The sequence below is a fragment of the Podarcis liolepis genome, assembly GCF_965112155.1.
Source record: "Podarcis liolepis genome assembly, chromosome: 13".
Lineage (NCBI taxonomy): Eukaryota > Metazoa > Chordata > Lepidosauria > Squamata > Lacertidae > Podarcis > Podarcis liolepis.
Genome location: NC_139573.1, coordinates 31,851,800 through 31,873,624, shown reverse-complemented (window position 1 = coordinate 31,873,624; position 21,825 = coordinate 31,851,800). Strand labels below are relative to the sequence as shown.

Here is a 21,825-nt window from a genome sequence, read left to right as displayed (position 1 = left end):
GGCGTAGAATCTCAAACTGAGCTGAGGAATAGGAGAGGGTGTGTGCTGCAAGGGTCTGGAAAGGAATGATAAAGGGAAGTGCTTCTGATCACATGCACAGAAAGTATTCTTTACCTTGGATACACCAGGTCTTGGAGCCTTTTCTCAGTGGCTGGAACATGTGATGCACTAAAGAAAGTAAAGAGAAAAGCTAACAAACAAACTGAAACTGACACGGGGACAGATAAAAGAGGATGCCTTGGCTCCCTTTTATTACACACACAGCCCAGCAAGACAACAACAAGAACCTACCAATAAATAAAAGAGTGCTTTTGAGTATGTGCAGAATGTCTCCCTTCCCCATTGGTGAGTAGCCATAGTCAGCCATACATAACCAAGGTTATGGGGGCAGGACTTCTAGGCAAGAGGTCATGTTTTAGCCATTTTTAAGCACTAGCTGCCAGGATGTAGAGCACAGGAATATACCATACATCCAGTTATACTGATGATAATCCTCACCACTGTCAGTATTCTCCAACAGGGGTCCACAAATATGGCAATCAGGGCTCCTCTTGAATACATCTTAGATATACAGCCTCTTCAGATATACAGCCTCTTCAGAGCAGGATGTGAAAAACCCCAAAAGCTTTCTTGAAGTCTACTAGAAATAATTGGTTGGCTAGAACATGTGGACCCCTTTTTGCTCTTCCTCTTCTTATAAGCATTAATCTAATAAGACCATTTAATGGAGGGTGTGTGCGTCACTGTGCAGTAGGTTCAGATTAGAGTTGATCAGAAGGCATGTCTTTGAACTGTGGGCCTGAAGCAATGAGAGAAGGGGGGGGGGGGAGCCAGCCGCCAGGAAAATCAGTTATGTGGCAGGCATGGGTAAGAGTGTAATTGACTCATTAACCAGAGGCCTTGCAAAGGGGAGTGTGTGGTGGTGACAGAGGGTGAGATTGTCCTGACCTAACAACCAGAGAGGCCCTGGAAAGGGCAAAGTGTGAGTTGTAACCTCAATATATGGGCCTGATACTAGTAAGGGTGTAGTTTACATTGCCAGGGTGATGGTTCGTCACAATACAGAAGGCTAATGAATAACACATCCATGGTGACTAGAGACATTTCAGGCATGCACAAATGTCAGAGAAAGACACTGTCTATAACCAACCAACATCTTTATTACATTTAGAATTTCAGGTGGGGCAGAGACTCCTGCCCTTTGTGCCTATAGGCTCCTGGTTTCACTCCCCCCTGCGTTTCCTCCCTCTGGCCCGGGCTCTGGCACTCCGCTTGTCCTTCCTTTTTTGAAAAAAAAAGTATTTTTAATTTTTTTTAATTTTATTGAGAAAAATAATAATACATACAAATAACACAAACACATCTCAAAACAATTAACACAAATATATAATACATATAGTCCCTACAAACTCAAACAAGACACCTTACCCACCCTGTGACCTCCCTCCACCACAGCTCGACTTCCTTAAATTTTAATTTGATTGTTTCATTGCATTTCTAAGAATCTTCATCTCTTACAACCATTCCTGTTTTCATTTTCATCTTTGCTTTACCTACTTACTTAATCTACACTTACTAGGCATATATTCACATTCTCACATCTACTTTATATATTTCATCTAAGCATATTAACATATTTTTTTAGAACAGTATTTTTGTATGTAATCTTCAAAACAATTCCATTCTAGTTTTAAATTGTGATTTGTTTGGGATCTTATGGCTGCTGTTAGTTTTGCCAACTCTATGTATGCACTTAGCTTAGTTTTTTTTCCTATGGAAGTCCTGAGCATTTTTTTTAACTCATCATACACCAGAAGCTTTTAATCTTTTCACAACTCCACCAAGTGTGGATCATTGTTCCTTCAGCTTTTCCGCATTTCCAACATAAGTTGAACTTTAGTTTGTAAATTTTTGCGAGTTTGATTGGTGTCATGTACCACCTAAAGAACATTTTTATAAAGTTTTCTTTAACAGATTAGCAGGCTGTAAAGTTAATATCTACTTGCCATAGCCTCTTCCACTTTTCTAAATAGATATTCCTGCCGATGTCTTGGGCCTATTTTATCTGCACCTCCTTTACAAATTCATCCTTCAAGTCCCACTCCAATAGGAAATCATACATTTTTGATAGAAGTTTCTTGTTATTTTTTAATAATATCGATTGGAATTTTGAATCTTTTTTACCAAAAACTCTTTTGATATCTGATTTAAAGACACTATTCAACTGATGATATTGGAGCCAATCAGATACATGTTGCCATAGCTGCCCAAATGATTTTAACTTTAATTGGCCCTGGTCTTCTGTTATCAACTGTCTATACGAGGGCCAGTGTCTTTCCATGTTCAGTTTTTTCACAGCATGTGCTTCCAGCGGGTATAACCACCAAGGAGTTTGGGGCTCCAATAATGGTTGATATCTGGTCCAGACTTTAAATAAAGCATTTCTAAGAATGTGACTGGTCAACCCACTGTGTACTTTAGCTTTATTATAACTGAGATAGGCATGCCATCCGAATCTGTTACAGTGGCTCTCTAGATCTATGATGCTGTTCTCTCCAATGTTATCCAATCTTTTACCCAAATTAGGCATTCCGCCTCATAATATACCGTATTTTCGCCCTATAGGACGCACCGGCCCATAGGACGCACCTAGTTTTTTTGGGGGGAAATCAAGGGGGAAAAAATTATTTCCCCCCAGGTTTGCGCAGCCATCCCCAAGCTAGAAGAGGGAGACGGAGCGCTATATAGGGCGAAAAATACAGTAGTTTCAGATTTGGCAGGGCAAGACTCCCCTCTTTCTTTCTTGTCCGTTAATAGTTTATATTTTATACGTGGTTTCTTGCCCTGTCAAATGAATCTTAACAAATCCTTCCTCCAGTCTTCAAAACATGATACTCTTTCAATTATTGGTAACATTTGAAAAAGATACATCATCTTAGGTAAAATATTCATTTTGATTATAGAGATTCTACCTAAAAATGATAGTTTTAACCTATTCCATGTATCTAAATTTTTCTTCACTTCTTTCCCAAAAAAATTATAATTATTATCAAATAGATTAAGATTTCTCATTGTTATATCAATACTGTACCTAAATACTTTGCTTTTTTTCACAATTTGTAGACCTGACTCAGTTTGCAAATCCTTTTGCTCTTGTTCCAACATATTTACCATGATTTTAGTTTTAGTTTTATTTAATTTGAAACCAGAGACCTTACCAAAGTCTGCTATTTTCTCTATTGCTTTAGGAATACTTTCCCCAGGATTTTGCAATGTTAAAATTATGTCATCCGCAAAGGACCTCAGCTTAAATTCCTTTTTGCCAGTTGTAATTCCTCTTATTTATGGTTCTCTTCTCAGTTCCAAATTTAGAGCCTCCAGGGTTAATATAAATAGAGGAGGAAATAGGGGGCAGCCTTGTCTCATCCCTTTTTCGATTGAGAAATGTTTTGACTTCCCTCCATTAATTATGAGACAGGCTTGTTGTTTCTGATATATCACTTTTATACCTCTGGTGTACCTTTCTCCCATCTTAGATTCATCCAAGACTTTCTGTAAAAAACCCCAAGAGAAGTTGTCAAAAGCTTTCTCTGTGTCTGTTAGCATGAAAGCAGCTTTTTTGCTAGGTTTTAATTCCAGATATTCAATTAAATCAATTACAACTCTCATATTGGTTTTCATATGTCTATTTGGTAAGAAACCCGCTTGGTCTTGATTTATAATATCTTTTAGATGTAATTTTAATCTGTTGGCCAAGATTCCCATAAATATTTTGTAATTATTGTTTAACAATGATATTGGTCTATAACTTCTTACTGACTCGTGGGGGGAACCTTGTTTATGGATCAGCACTATGTTTTCATCCTGCCAAGTCTCTGGGGTCTTTCCGTCCTGAATTATTTTATTCATCATATTTTGGAATTGTATAGCTATAATCTCCTCTAATATTTTGTAATGCATTGACGAGAGACCATCTGGGCCTGGCAATTTGCCCAATTTCAGATTTGAAATTACTTGATGCAATTCCATTCTAGTAATTGGTGCATTAAGTTGGTCTACTTTTTCTTCATTGATTTTAGGGATTTCTTTCCCTTGGAAATAACTTATAATTTCATGCTCAGCCTCCGGCCCTGCCTTATAGAGGTTTCTAAAATAATCTAGGAAAGATTTGGTTATATCCTCTTCAGTATCTATTAATTTCCCAGTTTGTAATAGTTTATTAATTTGCATTTCCTTCTGTTTCTTTTTTAGCTGCCATGCCAGCAATTTCCCGGGCTTAATGGCTAATTCGAAATTTTTTTGCCTCATCCATAAAACATTGTTCTCTATTTCTTTATTTAATAATGCTGAGAGTTGTAATTGTAATAATTTAATATTTTGGTTTGCTATTTTATCTTTGGGAGATTTCGCTAATGTTTTCTCTTCCCTTTCAATTTCTTGTTTAATTTGATTTAACTTTGCTTCTCTAATTCTTTTTTGTAATATATTTTGTTGGATATAAAATCCTCATATGAAGGCCTTACTGGTGTCCCATATTATTCTAATATCCGTATTTTGTGCCATGTTAATTTCAAAGAATTCCTTTAGCAATACTTGAGCCTTTTGTTTTATTTTCACATCATTCAGTAACTTCTCGTTCAGTCTCCAACCTCTATAGTTCTTCTTGTCACCTCTTAGTTCTAGCTCCTGGTTTCACTCCCCTCTGCGTTTCCTCCCTCTGGCCCTGGCTCTGGCACTCCGCTTGTCCTTCTTTGTGCTTCCCCAGGAGCAGGATCTGATGAGGGAGACAATTTTGCTCGGCTTCCTCCCTGATGAAAAACCAAAGAACTGAAAGTCAGGTCCAGGAAGATGCGACTGAGCCAGAGGAGGCTGAGAGGTGAATGGATAGGACTGATGGCAGGGAGATGATGTCCGGGTGGATAAAAGCATATTGTGTGAGAGATGGATACATGTGGAAGAGGAGGGAAGTGATATACTTATGCAGGTAAAGTGTTTTTATACCATGATCATTTAGTCAAATAGGTTTCTCGCAGTCACTTACAAAACCAGAAGTGAGAGACATAAGGAAAAAGGGAAGGGGCGGGCGAAGGGTGTGCAGGAGAGGAGAAATGCAAGCTCAGGGTGCTTCTAGACTGTGGCTATTTTTGGGTGAGATTCAATCACATACCAGCAAAATCGGATTGTGCAGTTTTAGTTGATTGGGAGGTCTTGTGGAACAAACCCACTTCCCAAAAAGTTCAGATTTCTTTGTGATAAGGAAAGTGATAGGAAAATGTACCGAAAAGTGTAAGGGCAAGATAACTTTTATTATTTTTTATGCAATGCAATCTAACCTCCCCACAAACAAATGATAATAAATGCTCATTAAATAACCAACATTGTCTAATCTCCCTGCAAACAAATCAGAATGATTGCTCAACAAACAGGCTGTCTAGAAACAATCTCGGGTACCAGTTCTTAAAGTTATAGTTCTTTTAATTACCAGCAGGAATTAATGACTGATAATGAATGACAGTATGGCATAGTGGTGAGGGTGTTGGACTAGGACCTGGGAGACAAGGGTTCAAATCACCACTTGGCTATGAAGCTCACTAGGTGACCTTGGGCCAACCAACATCTCTCAGCTTAATCTCCCTCATGGGGGATAATATGGGGAGGGGGAGAGCCATGAACGGCAACTTGAGCTCATTGAAAGAAAGGTGGGGTGTAAAAGAACAAATGAATAAGTATTATAGTTCAGGTAACCTGATGAACTGGCTGCTGGTAGGTGGCAACTGGGGGAGGACCAAAGGCAGCTGGCCTGTCAGCAGAGATGGTGGAAGAGCCCTATTGTTCACTTTCTCTCCCTCTGCCCTGCAGCCCGATAGCATGAGAGAGAGAAGTATGTGGTGCACAAAGCTGCCGCATAGCAAACTGCTCTGTCTGGTGTGTTACTTTCTACTCTGCATGGGGTCTTGATGTGGCCCTGGGTCCAGAGGTGGAACTAGCTGCTCCAGCACCCAGAGTGGCGCACGGCAAGCATCCCGGGGGGGGGAGCGTTGCAACGTCATCCCCCCCAGGGATGACACGTGGGCCGGACCGTACCCCCCACACCCGTGCCTGGGTCTGTTTTCATATGGTCCTTGGCCTAATTTTGAATGTGTGGCAAGGAGGAAAAATGGGAGGGGGGAGCAAAAGACAGAGGAAGTGCAGGGGGCACAAGGAGTTTAAAGAGAGAGAGTAAAGATGATGTCAGCATCTTAAAAAGCAGAGACATCACCTTGCCAACAAAGGTCTGTATAGTTAAAGCTATGGTTTTTCCAGTAGTGATGTATGGAAGTGAGAGCTGGACCATAAAGAAGGCTGATCGCCAAAGAATTGATGCTTTTGAATTATGGTGCTGGAGGAGACTCTTGAGAGTCCCATGGACTGCAAGAAGATCAAACCTATCCATTCTGAAGGAAATCAGCCCTGAGTGCTCACTGGAAGGACAGATCCTGAAGCTGAGGCTCCAATACTTTGGCCACCTCATGAGAAGAGAAGACTCCCTGGAAAAGACCCTGATGTTGGGAAAGATGGAGGGCACAAGGAGAAGGGGATGACAGAGGACAAGATGGTTGGACAGTGTTCTCGAAGCTGCCAGCATGAGTTTGACCAAACTGCGGGAGGCAGTGGAAGACAGGAGTGCCTGGCGTGCTCTGGTCCATGGGGTCATGAAGAGTCGGACACAACTAAACGACTAAACAACTGATGGCAAAGAAAGAGAGAGGAAAGCGGATGATTCCACCCACCTTTGGCTGTACCCTACTTATTTTTTTGCTCTGACCCTACCCATGACTAGCATTGAGCCCCTGAGACAAAGAATGAGGAGAAGCTTGTTCTGATTCTCTCTGACTGGCAAGGGCTCTCTCTCTGTTTGCAAGGAAGGGCCCATTCACATTCAAGAGCCTTTAGCCAAAGCTGCCCTAGATTGAGCCTGGGACCTTGTGTGCAAAAAAATGGGGTGGGGTGTGTGTAGAGGGGGAGGCCTGTGCTCTGCCACTGTGTTGCTTTTCTCCCTCTTCATTAAGGTAAAGACTAAATGGAGGAGGGGTGTTTGTGTGTGCTAACCATTTCTAGGCTGTCTTGCTCCCAGTCATTCAAGGAAAGGCTGGGCTTAATGCCCTCATTATGGGGGTTTCTTTTAATGCTACGTGAAGGGCTTTTAAAAATTATTATTTCCCCAGGTGTTTAGAAATTCTTAAAAATTATTCTAATGTTTTTTAAAAAATGCTGCTTTTATGACTTGCTGCTGGTGGTTTTTAACACTTCTTTCAATTGTGATTGCTTTTGTTTTGCTTGTTGTTGCTTTAATGGGTTATGGCATTTAAATTGCATTGTGCACTACTTAGGGAATGCTAGCTATTGGTGCTGTGTGTGTGTGTGTAGTTATTAAGGAAGTAATTGCAATCAGAGCCTTGAAAAAAAAAGTTTAGAAAACATGCAGCCTAGAAATACACTTAAAAGAGAGCCGGAATGGTGTAGTGCTTAGAGTGTTGGACTAGGACCTAGGAGACCAGCGTTCAAATCCCCACTAAGCCATGAAGCTCACTGGGTGGCCTTGGCCCAGGCACAGTCTCTCAGCCCAACCTACGTCACAGGGTTGTTGTGGGGGGGGGGAGAACTATGCATGCCCCCTTGAGTTCCTTGGAGGAAAAACGACTTATCAGTGTGATAAATAAACTATATAAATAATAAAATTGCAGAGGGCCAACCCAGTAAGAGCTACCACAGTGTCTTTTAAAAGTTGCACACATCTCTGAAAGTCCAGCCATGAGGCCCCTGGGCATGCTCCTCTGGTTGGGAAGTTCCAAAGTTGGAGGTTCTACTCCCGCAAAGTACTTTTCTGCTTCCTCACAGACATTATTTCAGAAAATGGGTGGGGGGACGGGACGGACTGGGAAGGTTCTCACGTCCAGGGGCAGGATGGACACATGGAAGAAGAATTTATTTAATGCAGGCAGGGCCCAGGCCATCGAGAGTTTTTTGTGGTAGTGCACAGATCCTTCGTTTGGGTCTGGAAGCAAATGATACTTGGGTGAGAAATGCTGATCATTACACATGAAGGGAGGTAGGCATGTGGAGGGAAGGCAGGAAAGATGAAGGCTGCTATAAAGCGGGGCTAGCTCTCCCATTAGGCAGGGCGAGGCGGCAGCTTTTGGAGCACCATTAAGGGGGAGAAAATTGCCAATTATTTTCATTACAAGAGGTGCCATTTTGATTTTCTGCCTCAGACACCAAAATGCCTTGGGCCATTTCTGCTAAAAAAAGGAACAAATATGGAAGAGAGAGGCACGGCGGCAGAGGCTAAATGGAGGAAAGGAAGAATGAATATACGGCTCAGGGAGAAACAGACGGATTGTTGCAGGACTAGAAGCCCGTGACAGAGCAGAGAGGTTAATGCAGCCTTCTCAGAGTGGGTAGGGCATTCAGAGAGCGAGTTTAAATATATGTTTAAAATGCTGCTGCAGTATTGCATTTGTATAGCATAGTGGACAAACAGGGTACTTCTGGAATCTAGTGTGTTAGCTAATAGTCAGAGATTTTTCTTTCACAAGCTGGTTATTGGTTTTGGTTTAAAAAAAACTTGCACTGCTTAAATGAATGTAGCTCAGTGACAGAGCACATTTCCACACATGTGAAATGTCCCTGGTCCAGTCCTTAGTATTTCCAGGTAGGACAGGGAAAGAAACCCTGGAGAGATTGAGCTAGATGGATCAACAGACTGCCTTGGTATACAGCAGCTTCCTATGTGCCTATGCAGTTTCTGAATGTGTTTCAAGGGCAGCTCCACATAAAGCACAGTACATCACTCTAGTCTTAAAGCAACCGAATACCAGCTCTGTCAAGCCTCCTTTCTCCCTTAGTTGTCACCTGGCAGCAGCCATTCCATCAGCGGAAGAGATGGGAAGTATGACTCATTCCATCAGCTCTGCTGAAAGACCAGCAGAAACCACCTGCCCCTGCACTGATTCTGTGTTAAAAGAAGTACTAGTTAAGAAATGGTGCCTGAATTTTTCTCCTCCTCCTTCTCTCCCTGTCAGGTTTATTTATTTATTTATTTATAAATAAATAAATAAATAAATAAATAAATAAATAAATAAATAAATGCAAGAGTGTAAGCTTGCAGGCAATGACTAATTGATTGTATATAAACCATTTAAATGACTGTATAGGAGCCACCCTGGGAGCCTTTTTGGCCGAAGAGTGGGGTACAAATGCTCTAAATGAATTAAAAAATAAAATAGAAACTGTGGCAAGATGAGCTTTCTCTAGAAGAGGCTGCAGCTGGCACATCAGCTGAAACTGAGCAAAATGTGAGCTGCATGCAGCCCTCAAGGCCTTTTTTGGGGGCAGCCCTCAGCATCATTTGATGCCGCCCTCTCAGCCCTTGCACTGTCTTCCCAAAGCCAGGTGAGCAAGGTGCTGGGCTTTGGGAAGGAGCCGTAAGAGCTCTGATGGGGTCCTAGAATCATCCTGCCTCATTCCTAAAGCCTAGTTAGTCCTTTCCTAGCTTTGTGAAGGAGATGTGAGGACTCTAGGACCCTGCCAGAGCTTCGCACCTCCTTCCCAAAGCCTGGTCCTCTCTTAGCTCTGACCATACAGTATGTGGTGGTTGTTGCCCAGGCAGTCTATGTGTTTGCACTGGGGTTGGGTAGGTGGGGAAGTCACAGAGAAGTGAGATTTTGTTCAATGGTGCAGGCATCTCTCCTACCTTTCTCTCCTGAGCTGCTTCGATGGCTTTTTATGTCAGATTTTCTGAAATAAAAACAGTGCCCTCATTAGAAACCCGTGTTGTTTGACTCCATAAGACCATCCCCCAATTTCTGTCTGCACAGTGAAATAAGATGCACAAACATGCATGCACTCCTGTACAGTTGCCCAAAGCGCTCTCTCTCTCTCCTCTCTGCCACAAATATTTAACATAAGATTGTGCACATGACAGTAAAAAAAAATAAAAATGCCATTGAGCCACGTCTCCATGTTAACCTGAGATAGAAAAAGAAAACAAATGAACTTTCTGTTGGTTTTCTATTTGTACTGCACCTTATTCAAGCTAAAAAAGATTTGAGGCCATAACTACTCCATCTGCTACCGCTGCCAAGCTCTCCATTCCTCCACCTATAAGTGTTTCAGGACACTCACCTGTGTCAGGGCACCATCATATCCTGCGTCCCGCCAACCCCAAACTCTGAGGGGAAGACCCAAGCAGCATGACTAGATATTTGAGCAAGGAGACCAGTATTAGCCAGGGAGCTGTCCAGCAGTATCTGAGCTGTGAAAGCAGGTTCAGTGTGTGGTGAGCTGGAGCAGCTAGGGCACTGTCCATCAGTAGCTGAATTTGCAAGGGCCTGGTGAAGGAGCTGTTCAGTCAAAGATACTGTACCAGGAGCTATCTGATGGAGACTGAAGAGCGTTATATTAGACTTGGCTACCAGGCTTCTTCCTGGTAACTCAGCAGGATCCTGATCTGCAGTTCATACCACTTCTTGCCTCTTCCTCTGAAGTATTTGGACTCATCCAGACTTCCTTTTGTGTCCAGGCACAGTCCCACGTTATAAAGCTTTGAAAAGCACCATGTCCGAGTGCTTGCTTTTTTTTTTTTTTTGCCTTGATGCTTTCCTTACGAAAACTTGCTCTTTACCACTGAATCGGAGCAAACAACAATCTGCAGAAAACCGGAATTGCTGTTTGTTCCTATTTGGCATTAAAGAGCAGGTTTTCAAAGGGGCAGTGGTGGAGCAAAAGAAAAAGTGCTCTTTAAGATGAAGACCTGGGCCTAGAAAGCACAGCACAAATGGAAGTGTGGATGAGCCCTTTGTTTGTTTGTTTGAAACATTTGAATATCACCAACCTATTTGGATTTCAGGCTGGCACACAATCCATTTATATCATAACATAATCAGCAGCAATATAAGAATGCAATCCTCTCTCTAAAAAAAAAAAAGGTGACAAAAACAAGACCAAGCTGTAGCAGTTTATAATCCCTGGGTGAACAGAAATGCTTTTGCCTGGCTCTGAAAAGAGCACACAGCTCTGCGCTTTTATGGCTTATTGATGTCTCCCAACATTATTATTATTTCCTGATGATAACACTAAAATGAGAAATTGAGGGGAGGTAAGTGTCTTGCGTTTAGATTCAACTTGTTCTCATTTCAGGAATGAAGTTCCTCTACATCAAAGCCTAAGCAAATATCAGGCCACTGAAGAAGGCTCTGTTGAAAAGCTTTTGGCCAAATTGTTATTAAGGAACACTCATTTCCATATGCTTTAATGGGCATTTTGCCTTTATAAAGGTGATAAGAATGCTTGCTTTAATATTTTTACCCTGACTCTTATGAGTGGGATAAAATTATTTTTTTGTTACATAAACGTGATACAGTTCTTTTCCTTAACATTTTAAAGTTGAGCATGGTTAAGAAGAAGGTAAAACTTGGAAGTGTCTGCTGAAAGGGTTGCAATATAGGCACCCGGGGAGCATCTTTTTGGAGAGGATTCTGTAATTGAGGAGGGTAGAGGAAAGCCCTCTCCCTTGTAATTAAATAGTGTACATGCTGAGCTTCAGTGTGTTCTCTGCTTCTGGCACCTCAAGGGTGATAGTGGCAGGTCCAGAGCTAGGGTGGGTTTTTTGGGAGGTTGCTGGGTCCTTCAAAATTTCAGCCTCCTCAGGCAGGGTGTGGGCTGGGAATCCCAGGAATTCCTCTGGGAATCCTGATGCTCTGTGGTTCCAGACAATCTGGGCTGGGGGATGGAGTCTACTGTCATCTGGAGGCCATGGTGATGCCCATCCTTGTTCTAATGGAATGACTCCAGTCATCATGTTAATGATTGAGGAAGGGAGACCATGGAAGTAGTATATCCCCCATGCAACAATAGCAACTTCCCCAGAATCCTCTCCAATATTTTCTAAGCAGGGTCACCGCAAGACATTTTTCTGCCTGAGGCAAAGGACAAAGTTGTGCAGCCCACGCCCAATTCCCCAAGTATAGAGGCAGGTTGAATCTTTCTTCAACACTTGTAACATTATCCTCCACCACTGTTGAGATTGACAGGCTAGTTTAGGCGGTGTACACAACTCTGTCTTCCATCAGATTGGAATGGCCAGGGGGCTGATGCTGGCCTCCCAGCCCTCAGAAGACACTGCCTTACTCTTCCCAATGGTAGGACTGGTCCGGAGAAAGATGAGAGACTGCACAACTTTCCCAGCTATGCACTCCCCCTGGGGCCACGCAAGCTATCCCTCTTGATACCTCTTAGTCTGGGAGCCACTTTTCTCGCCAACGTAGCTCTTCCGGTTGGGACTCAATTCAGCGGCCTCCTTTTCTGACTTCTCAGCCAGCTCCTGGGCCTCTAGAGGCAGTTCAGGATCCTTTGTGAGTGCGTTCTCTGATCTGGAAGGCAGTGCTGGTGTTAGAGGCTGGAGGCTGCCCGAGCTGTCTGAAGATATGATTGGCTCACATGTTTTCTTGGTCTCAAATTCCTGGGCACTGGCCATTTTGGTGGCAGTGTGAATATTCCAATTGCGCTTTCCTGAAGATGCATGTTTAGGAGATGAACTCTGAGGAAATGGAAAATGGGGCATTCAGCCAGGGAGAAAGATGACCAAAGAGTCATGACTTTCAGCTCCAAATCCCACCCTCCATGTACAGATATTGCTCCAGTTCTCTAAACCACCAGCGAGGCAGCAGGAGGTTGGGCTTTGAAGCCCTTGATGTCCCACCTGAGACACAGGTACAGGGTTCATCCTTAACCCACTCTTCCCCAGGATGCAAACCCAGATATATAAGGCCTGCTCCATTTCCCTCTTCTTCCCATTCTGTTCCCCACCAATTCCCAGGGGCCAGAGCTTACTGACCTTGAGAGCATTCTTCACTTTGCCTTTGAGAGGCAGTGATGGAGCTGACGAACTGGGTTTCAGGCTTTTGGGCTTCTTCCCTTTCTTCTTCTTCGGATACTCATCAAGGTTTTCTTCAGAGGGCGGCCGCAGCATTTGGACAATCCTGACCCAGGCATCAAAGAGATCACCTCGTTTGTCTGACTCACACAGCTGGAGGTAGAAGGTGCGGCCACTCACCAGCTTGAACCGCAGCTGCTTTTTCTCTGCATTGTGGATGCTGATCTTGACGTAACGCAAAGGGAATAACCTGCATAGGTGTGTGTGTTGAGGGAGTGAGATTGGGAACAGTTAAGGCTTTAAAAACTGCAGCTTACTGTTCTGCACCACTGAAATGATCATCTGTAAGGAAGAAAGCAATGAAAGTTAATCTGTAAGAAAGCAGATGCTCTGTCTCAGTAGCTCAGCAGCAGAGCATCTGTTTGGCTTGCAGAAGGTCCCAGGTTCAATCCTGGGTCATCTCCAGGCAGGGCTGGGAGTGTTTTCTGTGTGAAACCCCAGAGAGCTGGTGCCAGTCAATATCGACAATACTGGGCTAGATGGACTGTTGATATGAATCTGTACAAAGCGATTTCCTATGTTTCTATGGGTACTCTTTCCAATCGAAGATAATTTATTCATTTGCATCTTTAATAGCAGGGAGGATGAATCATGTGGACTAGTAGTTTGAAATACTTGTTATAAGCTTGCTCATACAGTGGTACCTCAGGTTACAGATGCTTCAGGTTACATACGCTTCAGGTTACAGACTCCGCTAACCCAGAAATAGCACCTCGGGTTAAGAACTTTGCTTCAGGATAAGAACAGAAATCACACGGCGGCAACACAGCAGCAGCGGGAGGCCCCATTAGCTAAAGAAGTACCTCAGGTTAAGAATAGTTTCAGGTTAAGAACGGACCTCCAGAATGAATTAAGTTCTTAACCCGAGGTACCACTGTATACATTTTGAAAAGTCCAATGTTGTGCGATTTCATGGAGTTGTCTTCACAGAATTTGCATTAGGATGCAAATACCCCCTCAAGTTAGCCTCACTCTGGGGTTAGTTTCTCAGCTGCCAAAAGGATAGGGAGGAACCTGGGGCTTACTCTTCACTCATCTGTGATTTCACCAACGAAGCAAAAGTTTTAGGAAGAACAAACCTCCAGTGCTTGCTGTACAGGAAAAAAAAAGAGTCTGCTTTTGCCACCATCCTTTTCATGTTGAAGTCATGCTAGTACAATGATAACTGGATTTTTTGCCATCAACCTTTTACAAAAACAATCATCCTCAAAGCACATGGCTGTTGGCATTTCAAGCAGGGAGGCATCCCCACAATATCCTCCAATTCAGCCACAGGTTTGCTGGTGATGAGGACACACAGTTCCCACTAAAGCCATTTGGGCAAATACAGAACAACCAGAACAGGTGAATCTAGGTTCCAGGGCTGAGCCATAGAGACCTGTGACTCAAATTAAGCCCCAATTCCCTTGCTTCCTGTGATGTGCTATGGAAATTCACTGAGCATGGGATATTGTCACCTGGGCATGCCCCTGATGCCACTGCAGAAAGACTCACCTGGTTAGCTCATATCTTGGTGGTGGGTGACGGTGGAAGATGCTTTTCGCCTTTGTAGTGTGCTCTTCAGATGGGGCAATGGGCCGTGCCAGGAGCAGCACATTTGGGATCAGCAGGACAGGGCTTGTAGAGGTAATGCCAAGAGTCACAATATGCTCCTGGTTGTGGATCTCAACTGGGCCACCTTGTTTGCTGATCTGAGGGTACAAGATAGACTTAACACACAGTTTACCGCCTTCTAAAAATGGATAGTATCTCAACCAGCCTCCCCCAACTTGGTGCCCCTCTAGATGTTTTGTAACACAACTGCAATAATCTCAGATGGTTGGCCATGCTGTTGGTGGGTCTGATGGGAATTGCAGTAGAAAAACATCTGGAGGGCACTAGGTTGGGGAAGTCTGGATGAATCCTTATTGCTAGTGTTTGTGTTTGGAGAGGGACTAACCTGCAGTGGAAATTACATGTACTTTCCTTTGCTGCCTGCCCTTTAAAATTTTATTTTCATTGGGTGATAGTCAACTAATTTTTAACCAGTATAGATTCAGGACAGACAAAAAAAAAACACTTCTTCATGCCTTGCATAGTTAAAACTATAGAATTTGCTCCCACAGGAGGTAGTGATGGCCAGCAGCTTAGACGGTTTTAAAAAGAGGATTAGATAAATTCACAGAGGATAAGACTGTAAATGCTACTAGCTATGTTGTCTATGCTCTTCGGTTGGAGACAGTAAATGATTTTGAATACCAGTTGCTGGAAACCACAGGAGGGGAGAGCTCAGGTCTTGCTTGCAGGCTTCCCGCAGGCAACTGCTTGGCCACTGTGAGAACAGGATATTGTGCTAGATGGGCCACTGGCCTAATCCAGTAGGCTCTTCTTATGTTCTTATCCATTGAAATTAATGAACATGCCTAACTTAAATCCATTCCTTTCAATGGGTGTCCTCTGAGTAAAAGTTAGTTAAATATCACCCTTATAGTATCATATGTATTGCATATGAGATTTCAGTGGGACCTAAGTGCAACTAAGTCTGGATTGAACTCAATGTATTTGTGGAGAATCTAGTGAATATATAAACTGAATATGATTTCCTTCTGACATTCTTCCAGCTATGAAGGCTGAAATATATATATGAACGACTTAACCCCAAAGGGTACAAGTTGGTATTTAACATAATTGCCTCAAAATCCATCAACAGACATGGGCTGGTAGCTTGGAACAGAAAAAATGGTAGAACGTTACCAAGTGCCTATAGCTGGTGAGCTGCATTTGCCTGATGCGTCACAAATCATGCAGGCTTGAACTAACCCCAAACAACCAATCACAACTAATCTGTGATGTGTGGATAATAATTCAGGGGTAGCCAAACTGGAGCCCTCCAGATGTTGGAATATAACACCCATCATCATCGGCCATGCTGGCTGGAGCTGAGGGGAGTCGTAGTCCAACAACCCCTGCAGGGTGCCATGTTGGCTCCCCTTGGAATAATGATACACTAGCCAAGAGCAGAACTTTTAAGGCCCCGGAACCTATCATTTTAGGAATGAAACCATTTACCTAGCCTTGCTGGCCTGCATCTCTCCTTTGTGCCTGTTTAGATTCCTGCCTCCTACACCCGCACCAAACCTCCCAGGGGCTTACCTGGATAAAGTCACTTTCAAACATGGGGGAAAACTGGAACATTCCATATTCCCCCTGGCGCAGCTGGCGCTGGAGGGGCCCCATTTTCCTGGTGAAAAAGGTTTTCCCATGGCTTGCTTCTGTGCCTGGCATCTTGGAAAACAGCAAAGATTAAACTGAGAAATGGGGCCAACTTTTCTAAGCATCTGTTGTGGTAGTCAACTAAGTTTTACTCAGCATAGGCCCATTGAAATCGAAGGTCCCCCACTTGGTCATGCTCATTCAGTTTCAATGTGCCTACCACCCTTGGTTTTCAGATTCAAGTTTCCCCGTGCAAAGTTTGGTATTTGTAGAGGCAATGAAAGCTTTTCAGCTTCAAAATGTGGCCTTTTGCTCTTGCTAGGGTAGTGAATACTTCAAATTCAAAATCAATGAAAAGAGCAACGTTTTGTGGGAAGAGTGCTTATTTACCCTGTTGTTATGGTAGGAATCAAAAGCACCCCCCTCCAAGCCTATTTTGCTTCAGAGGGATACAACAGGGCTCAGAAGCAGTGTAAATTGAATATTATACCAACATACTGTTTGAATTCCAGGCCAAATCCGGTGCTAGCTTCAAACCTTTAGGGCCCTAAACCAGGGATTTGGAACCTGAGCCTTGAAAGCAGTCCTCTGGCTTCTCTGTTTGTCCCTTGGGACTCTTATCCAACCACACCCCTTTCCAGGCTGCACCCTTAAATGACTCTGCTCTGTGGAGATGTGGAACCTGTGACTCTCCCAAATATTGCTAAACTGCAACTCCCATCAGCCCCAGTAAATGGCCAGGGATGGTGGGCCCTGGAGGGGCAAAGGTTCCCCACACTTGCTTTAGTTGCCCCACCCACCCATCCTGGCTGGAATATGTACTTGCACTGATGGAGAGAGATGTGCAGGATGTGGTTGTAGGTAGAAACCTTTGGCTTTGGCTGTACAAAGCTAAGAGTCACACCTGTTGCTCTGCCCGCCTCTTCCTCTGGCCCTGCCCATCCCTGCCATGTGGCCCCCAGGAGGTTGCCCATAAGGGAGTTTGGCCCTCAGGTTGCAAAAGGTTCCTCACTCCAGCGCTAAACAGTCAGCATACCTTAAGGACCACCTCCTTCCATGCAAACCTGCCAAGGTAGTCACATTAATGCTGAAAGCTGTACCACACTTCCATTGGAGGTACACAATGCCAGGTATGTGATACAGGGCCTTCTCAGGACTCACTCACACTTCCACTTGTCCCATGATTTCTAGTCACGGGTCCAATAGTGTGTTGTTGTTGTTTGTCACGCCACTTTCCCTGGGAAACCCCACTGTTTACCAGTGAATTGGAACAAACGTCAATCTGCAGAAAACCCAACTTTTTTTGTGATTCAGCACTAAACCGTGGGGTTTCCCGGAGAAAATGGCAGGACAAAAAAAGGAACTTTTGAACCTGTGACTAGAAATCCACAAACAGAAGAAGGACGAGCCTTTTAAGTTTGCCTAGGTAGCCCTCCCTGGAGCACTCTGCCTCTCTTCACAGCTGCCTCACAGAAGTGGTGGTGGGGTCTAGTGTGCACCCTCCTCCTTCCTCTTCCTTACAGTCAGCAACCTCCCCCCTCCCCCGCCATGAATTCCCACCAGACACGGGTGGATGGGAAGGCTTCCCAGAGGAGGAGTAAGTTGGCATTCTGCTTAACATTGGGGTGGCCATTTATGTATCCTCAAAACAGACAACAAATGAGGGCAGAGTTCCAGCTTGCCCTCCACCCCCTCCTGAAAAGAGGCAGTGACTGCTGCTGAGAGGTCAGGGACACAATGGCGCCCCTCCCTGCCAGCTCCCTCCTCCTTTAGCTTTAAACAGGACTTAGGCCAGATATTTCCTCTGACAGTCCTTCGAATAGACGGCTGTCCTCTGTAATGTAGGAGACCTGGCCACCCTACAGGCAGCTGCCGTAATAGTAATTGCCCACAATGCTCTGAGGTCGTGTCGCATCCCTCCACAGCATTGAGGGCAATTACACTAATTACCACTCAGTGCTGCTAGTTTGAGAGCTGGAAAAAGGGGGTCCTGGAGAGTGGCATCATCATCATCATCAGGCTCTTAGTAGCTGCCCAAGGATGTCGCCTGCTGACACACTGGGCCTGCTTTCAGCTAGCTGCAAAGACCTGATTCTTCCAACACACAATTGGGCTAGAAGGGGAGGGGGGTTATTATTTTGTTCTGTTCTTGTTTTTATTATGTATTTTGTCTTATCCTGTATTTTTATGCTGTGAACTGCCATGAGATCTATGGGTGAAGGGCAGTATACTACTACTACTACTGCTGCTGCTACTACTACTAATAGAAGTGAAACTGTTTTTTGTTGGCTGTGCTGCTAATTTTAATATTATTGACGGTCTTTTTACTGTGCCCCTTGTGATTTTATGCTGCTGTCCTTTTAATGATTACATGATTGCTTTTAATGTTATCCAGCTTGAGATGTCTTTGACTGAAAGACAGGACATATTTTATCTTAATAGTAACACAATGAGCATATCTGCATTGCATGCCATTCTTACCCCACCCCCAGTATCAAAGGGATTGTAGTTCTAGTTCTCAGTGTTCTTTATGGTCAGAAATCTCTAGACCTCCTCAAAATAACTAGAAACTCTAGGATTCTCTGGCTAGAACGAATGACCATTAGAGTTCAATATTGCTTTATAAATACAGCCTGTTAATTATAGTAGTTGGTGAAGGCTGGGGGGGGGGGAGGGGACACACACACACAAAGAGAGAGAGAGAGAGAGACCAGTTTACCCAGGGCTATCCAGTAAGATCCATGGCTGAGCTGGAATTTGAACCTGGTCCAAAGCTAACACCACCATACCACTATCCTTTTTGCCTTCATGGAAGGGACTGAACCTTTTGCCTGTTATTTGACTCTAGTACTAATAGGATCTTTGGGAGCAGTGGATATAGCTTACAAGCCCTTTGCTGGCACTAAAAAAGCTTCATTTTAGTGGGTTTAAAAGTTCATTTTTTACTGCAAACTCTGGAATCTGGTAGGCCAGGAATAGCTAACACTGTGCCCCCAGATGCTGTTGAACTTCTGCTCTCATCAGCTATGGCAAGCATGGCCAATGGCCAGGGATGATGGAAACAGTATCATCATCATCACCATCACCATTTATATCCAACCTTTCCTCCAAGGCACTCAAGGTGGTGTAAATAGTTCTCCCCATTTTATCCTCACAACAGCCCTGTGAGGTAGGTTAGACTGAGGGTGAGTGACTGACCCAAGGTCATCCAGTGAACTTCAAAGCTGAGTGGGGATTTGAACCCCACTAGTCCAACACACTAACCACCACACAGCACTGTTGTTGTAACCAGCAGCATCTGAAACCCTTGCCTGACATTAGCTTCTCCTTTCTTAAGAGTCTAGCTTCACTGGGGGTTCACCTTGGAATCTGTTTTAAACACCTGGGCTCAGACCTAGAACCTTGAGAACAGAACAGAGTGCCTCTGTGAAAATGCAAAGAGCCTTTGTTAACCTCTGAATAATCGTAACTTGGTACCATATTCCTGGGATTAGGGGAAGGACCTCCAGACCAGCAGACACAGCTTCTACAAAGATTTGAGGCCCAGCAATTCTTTTATTTTAAACTCTTAAACTTTTACCCTATCCCACACCCCAGACACTTACCTGTGCTCACTCTACTCATGTTATCTTCTTGTCTATCAGATTCTGTTATTCAGAGCCTCCTCTTTTGTCACACTGGCAGGTGTTTTATGACATCACTGATGTCTCTATTGCTTCTTTAGCCCAATCATTGCTCACCTGGTTTACAGGTGACGAAGTGGGTCAGAGAGATCATATAAAATAATTAATCTATGTAAATCAGTGGCTGAGCAGAGCTTTGAACTCAGACTGCTGTCCAGCAGGATGTAGATGACAAAGCTTAAAATCCAGTGATAAATGATATAAAGTTTGATACAAACTTTAGATCCCTGTGTGTGTGTGTGTGTGTGTGTGTGTGTGTAATAACCTGTAAAGAAGGTAGGAAGAAAACAGACCACATAAAACACAATATAGGATGTTAAGTATACTATTAAATAAAGAATTAAAAACAATGCAATTTTTTAAAAATGAGAAATATAAAATAATTATATTAAAATGGTAAAAAATAATAATGTAAGGTGTTAATAATTTTAAAATTAAGGCAAGATCCTGTGCCAACAAGATTGAGTCCCATCAAGCTGCTTTGAATCACATCAGGGAAATAGGATCCTGTTGATCAGGTTCTGAGTTCAGAGGTGCAAGATTCAAGTTCAGCTCCTATATGAGTCCTCCTTTCTGATCACAAGCCATGGGAAGTACCAGCTAAAACATGGCTTTGTAGATGCAGTTGGTTGTGGTTATAAAAGGGCTTTCTCAGTGATAGCCTCAGCTTTTTGGCATGCTATCTATAAGGAGAGGCAGGCAGGTCCCAGCCCTGCAGATGCAAATTAGCGGGGGACAGGTCTCCTGAATCTTAAGAGTTGTGTCGAAAGTGGGAGTTTGGAAAGTGCAGATTTTCTCACCTTTTTATGACAAGTAGGACCTGCCAAAATTACTACTTCCCTGCCCCTCTCCACCCTACTCCCTATAGCTACTGCTGCCTCAGACTGAGAGAAGAGTAGGGCAACCCCAGGCATTCACTTGCTTGCACCACAGCAGCTGCCTAAATTATGGGCTGCAAGGTGGAGGCTTTGGCTTTATTGATCACCAGTCTGCTGTTGCTTTGGGGTGAGGAAGGGATCCAGTCAGTGGCCCCCTTAGCCTCAATTCCCCATTCTTGAAATGGACAGAGAGGTGACCAGTTTAACCGTATGGTATGGTGTAGTGACAGTGAATCAAGAATTGGAGTATATTGCATTTTATCCAAACCAAAGACCCATCAAAACCATCCTTCTTTTTCCCCAGATGGGGGTGTAGCTGGCAAACCAGCCAAATCTCCTTTGTTATCTGTTGCTTGTGCCTTGTTGAGCCTACTGCCAAGCACCTTAACGGGGTGGACCTAAGTTCAATCATGGAAAGGGGGAGAATAATTCTCTCCCCCCCCATCCACTCTCTCCATAACATGCCTCCCTCTTGCTTGTCTTTTAAAAAATTATTCTGATCTATAGCTCCTGAAGCTTTAGTATTTTCTGGAAGGGAAAGGTTCTCCAACCCTTTCATTATTCTGGCTGCTCCTTTCTGCACCTTTTCAAACTCTGTGCTGTCTTTTCTGAGAAGGTGTGATTAGAGCTTCATGTCTCAGTGCCATTGAGCTTGTTGCAAGCACTAGAGAGAATCATGAGGCTTACCTCTTGTTCCTTTTAGCCACACGAGGGTGCTGCCTGAACACTTGAAAGGCTCTATTTAAATGACATGACTATGTTTGCTCATTTTATTGAGTGGGGGGAGGACAATGAGGTCAGTGGCCAGGCAGCAGCATCCAGTGCAGGCATAGTCAACGTGATGACCTCCAGATGTTGCTGGACTACAACACCTATAATCCTTGACCATTGCCCATGCTGATTGTGACTGGTGGGAGTTGTAGTACAAATGTACTGAGGGCACCACATGGCTATCCTTCATCTAGCCAGAGCAGAGTCAGGGCATCTCCAGAAGATGTCCCACAAGGCAGTGGAGGTTTAGCATCAATTTTCTTTCTCTTAGATGGGCTACCTTCCCAGGTTGGTGAGCCCTACCTGTCCCTCACTTCCTTCTACAGCA

The 21,825-nt window shown here is 43.8% G+C and overlaps 2 protein-coding genes across 10 annotated transcripts in view; one reads left to right on the top strand and one right to left on the bottom strand.

The window, feature by feature from the left end:
* Positions 1 to 21,825, top strand: part of LOC310690604 (acid-sensing ion channel 2) — a 375,157-nt gene that overhangs the window by 79,152 nt on the left and 274,180 nt on the right. The window lies entirely within an intron of this gene.
* LOC310690682 (uncharacterized protein) lies at positions 1,141 to 21,508 on the bottom strand. Of its 5 annotated transcripts, none has more exons than XM_083470145.1 (9): positions 21,414 to 21,508; positions 19,771 to 19,905; positions 16,106 to 16,237; positions 14,468 to 14,664; positions 12,875 to 13,163; positions 12,270 to 12,577; positions 9,734 to 9,777; positions 4,671 to 4,808; positions 1,141 to 1,281 (listed from the first exon to the last, which is right to left on the bottom strand). In XM_083470145.1, the coding sequence occupies exons 3-8, from the start codon at positions 16,235 to 16,237 to the stop codon at positions 4,693 to 4,695; spliced, it is 1,086 nt and encodes a 361-aa protein (XP_083326271.1). In that variant the 5' UTR covers positions 19,771 to 19,905; positions 21,414 to 21,508; the 3' UTR covers positions 1,141 to 1,281; positions 4,671 to 4,692. The 5 variants fall into 5 exon arrangements, with proteins under 5 accessions (XP_083326271.1, XP_083326270.1, XP_083326268.1 ...); XM_083470144.1 differs by having other exon boundaries at positions 4,650 to 4,808; positions 14,468 to 14,682; positions 21,414 to 21,506; XM_083470142.1 differs by having other exon boundaries at positions 14,468 to 14,682; positions 21,414 to 21,505.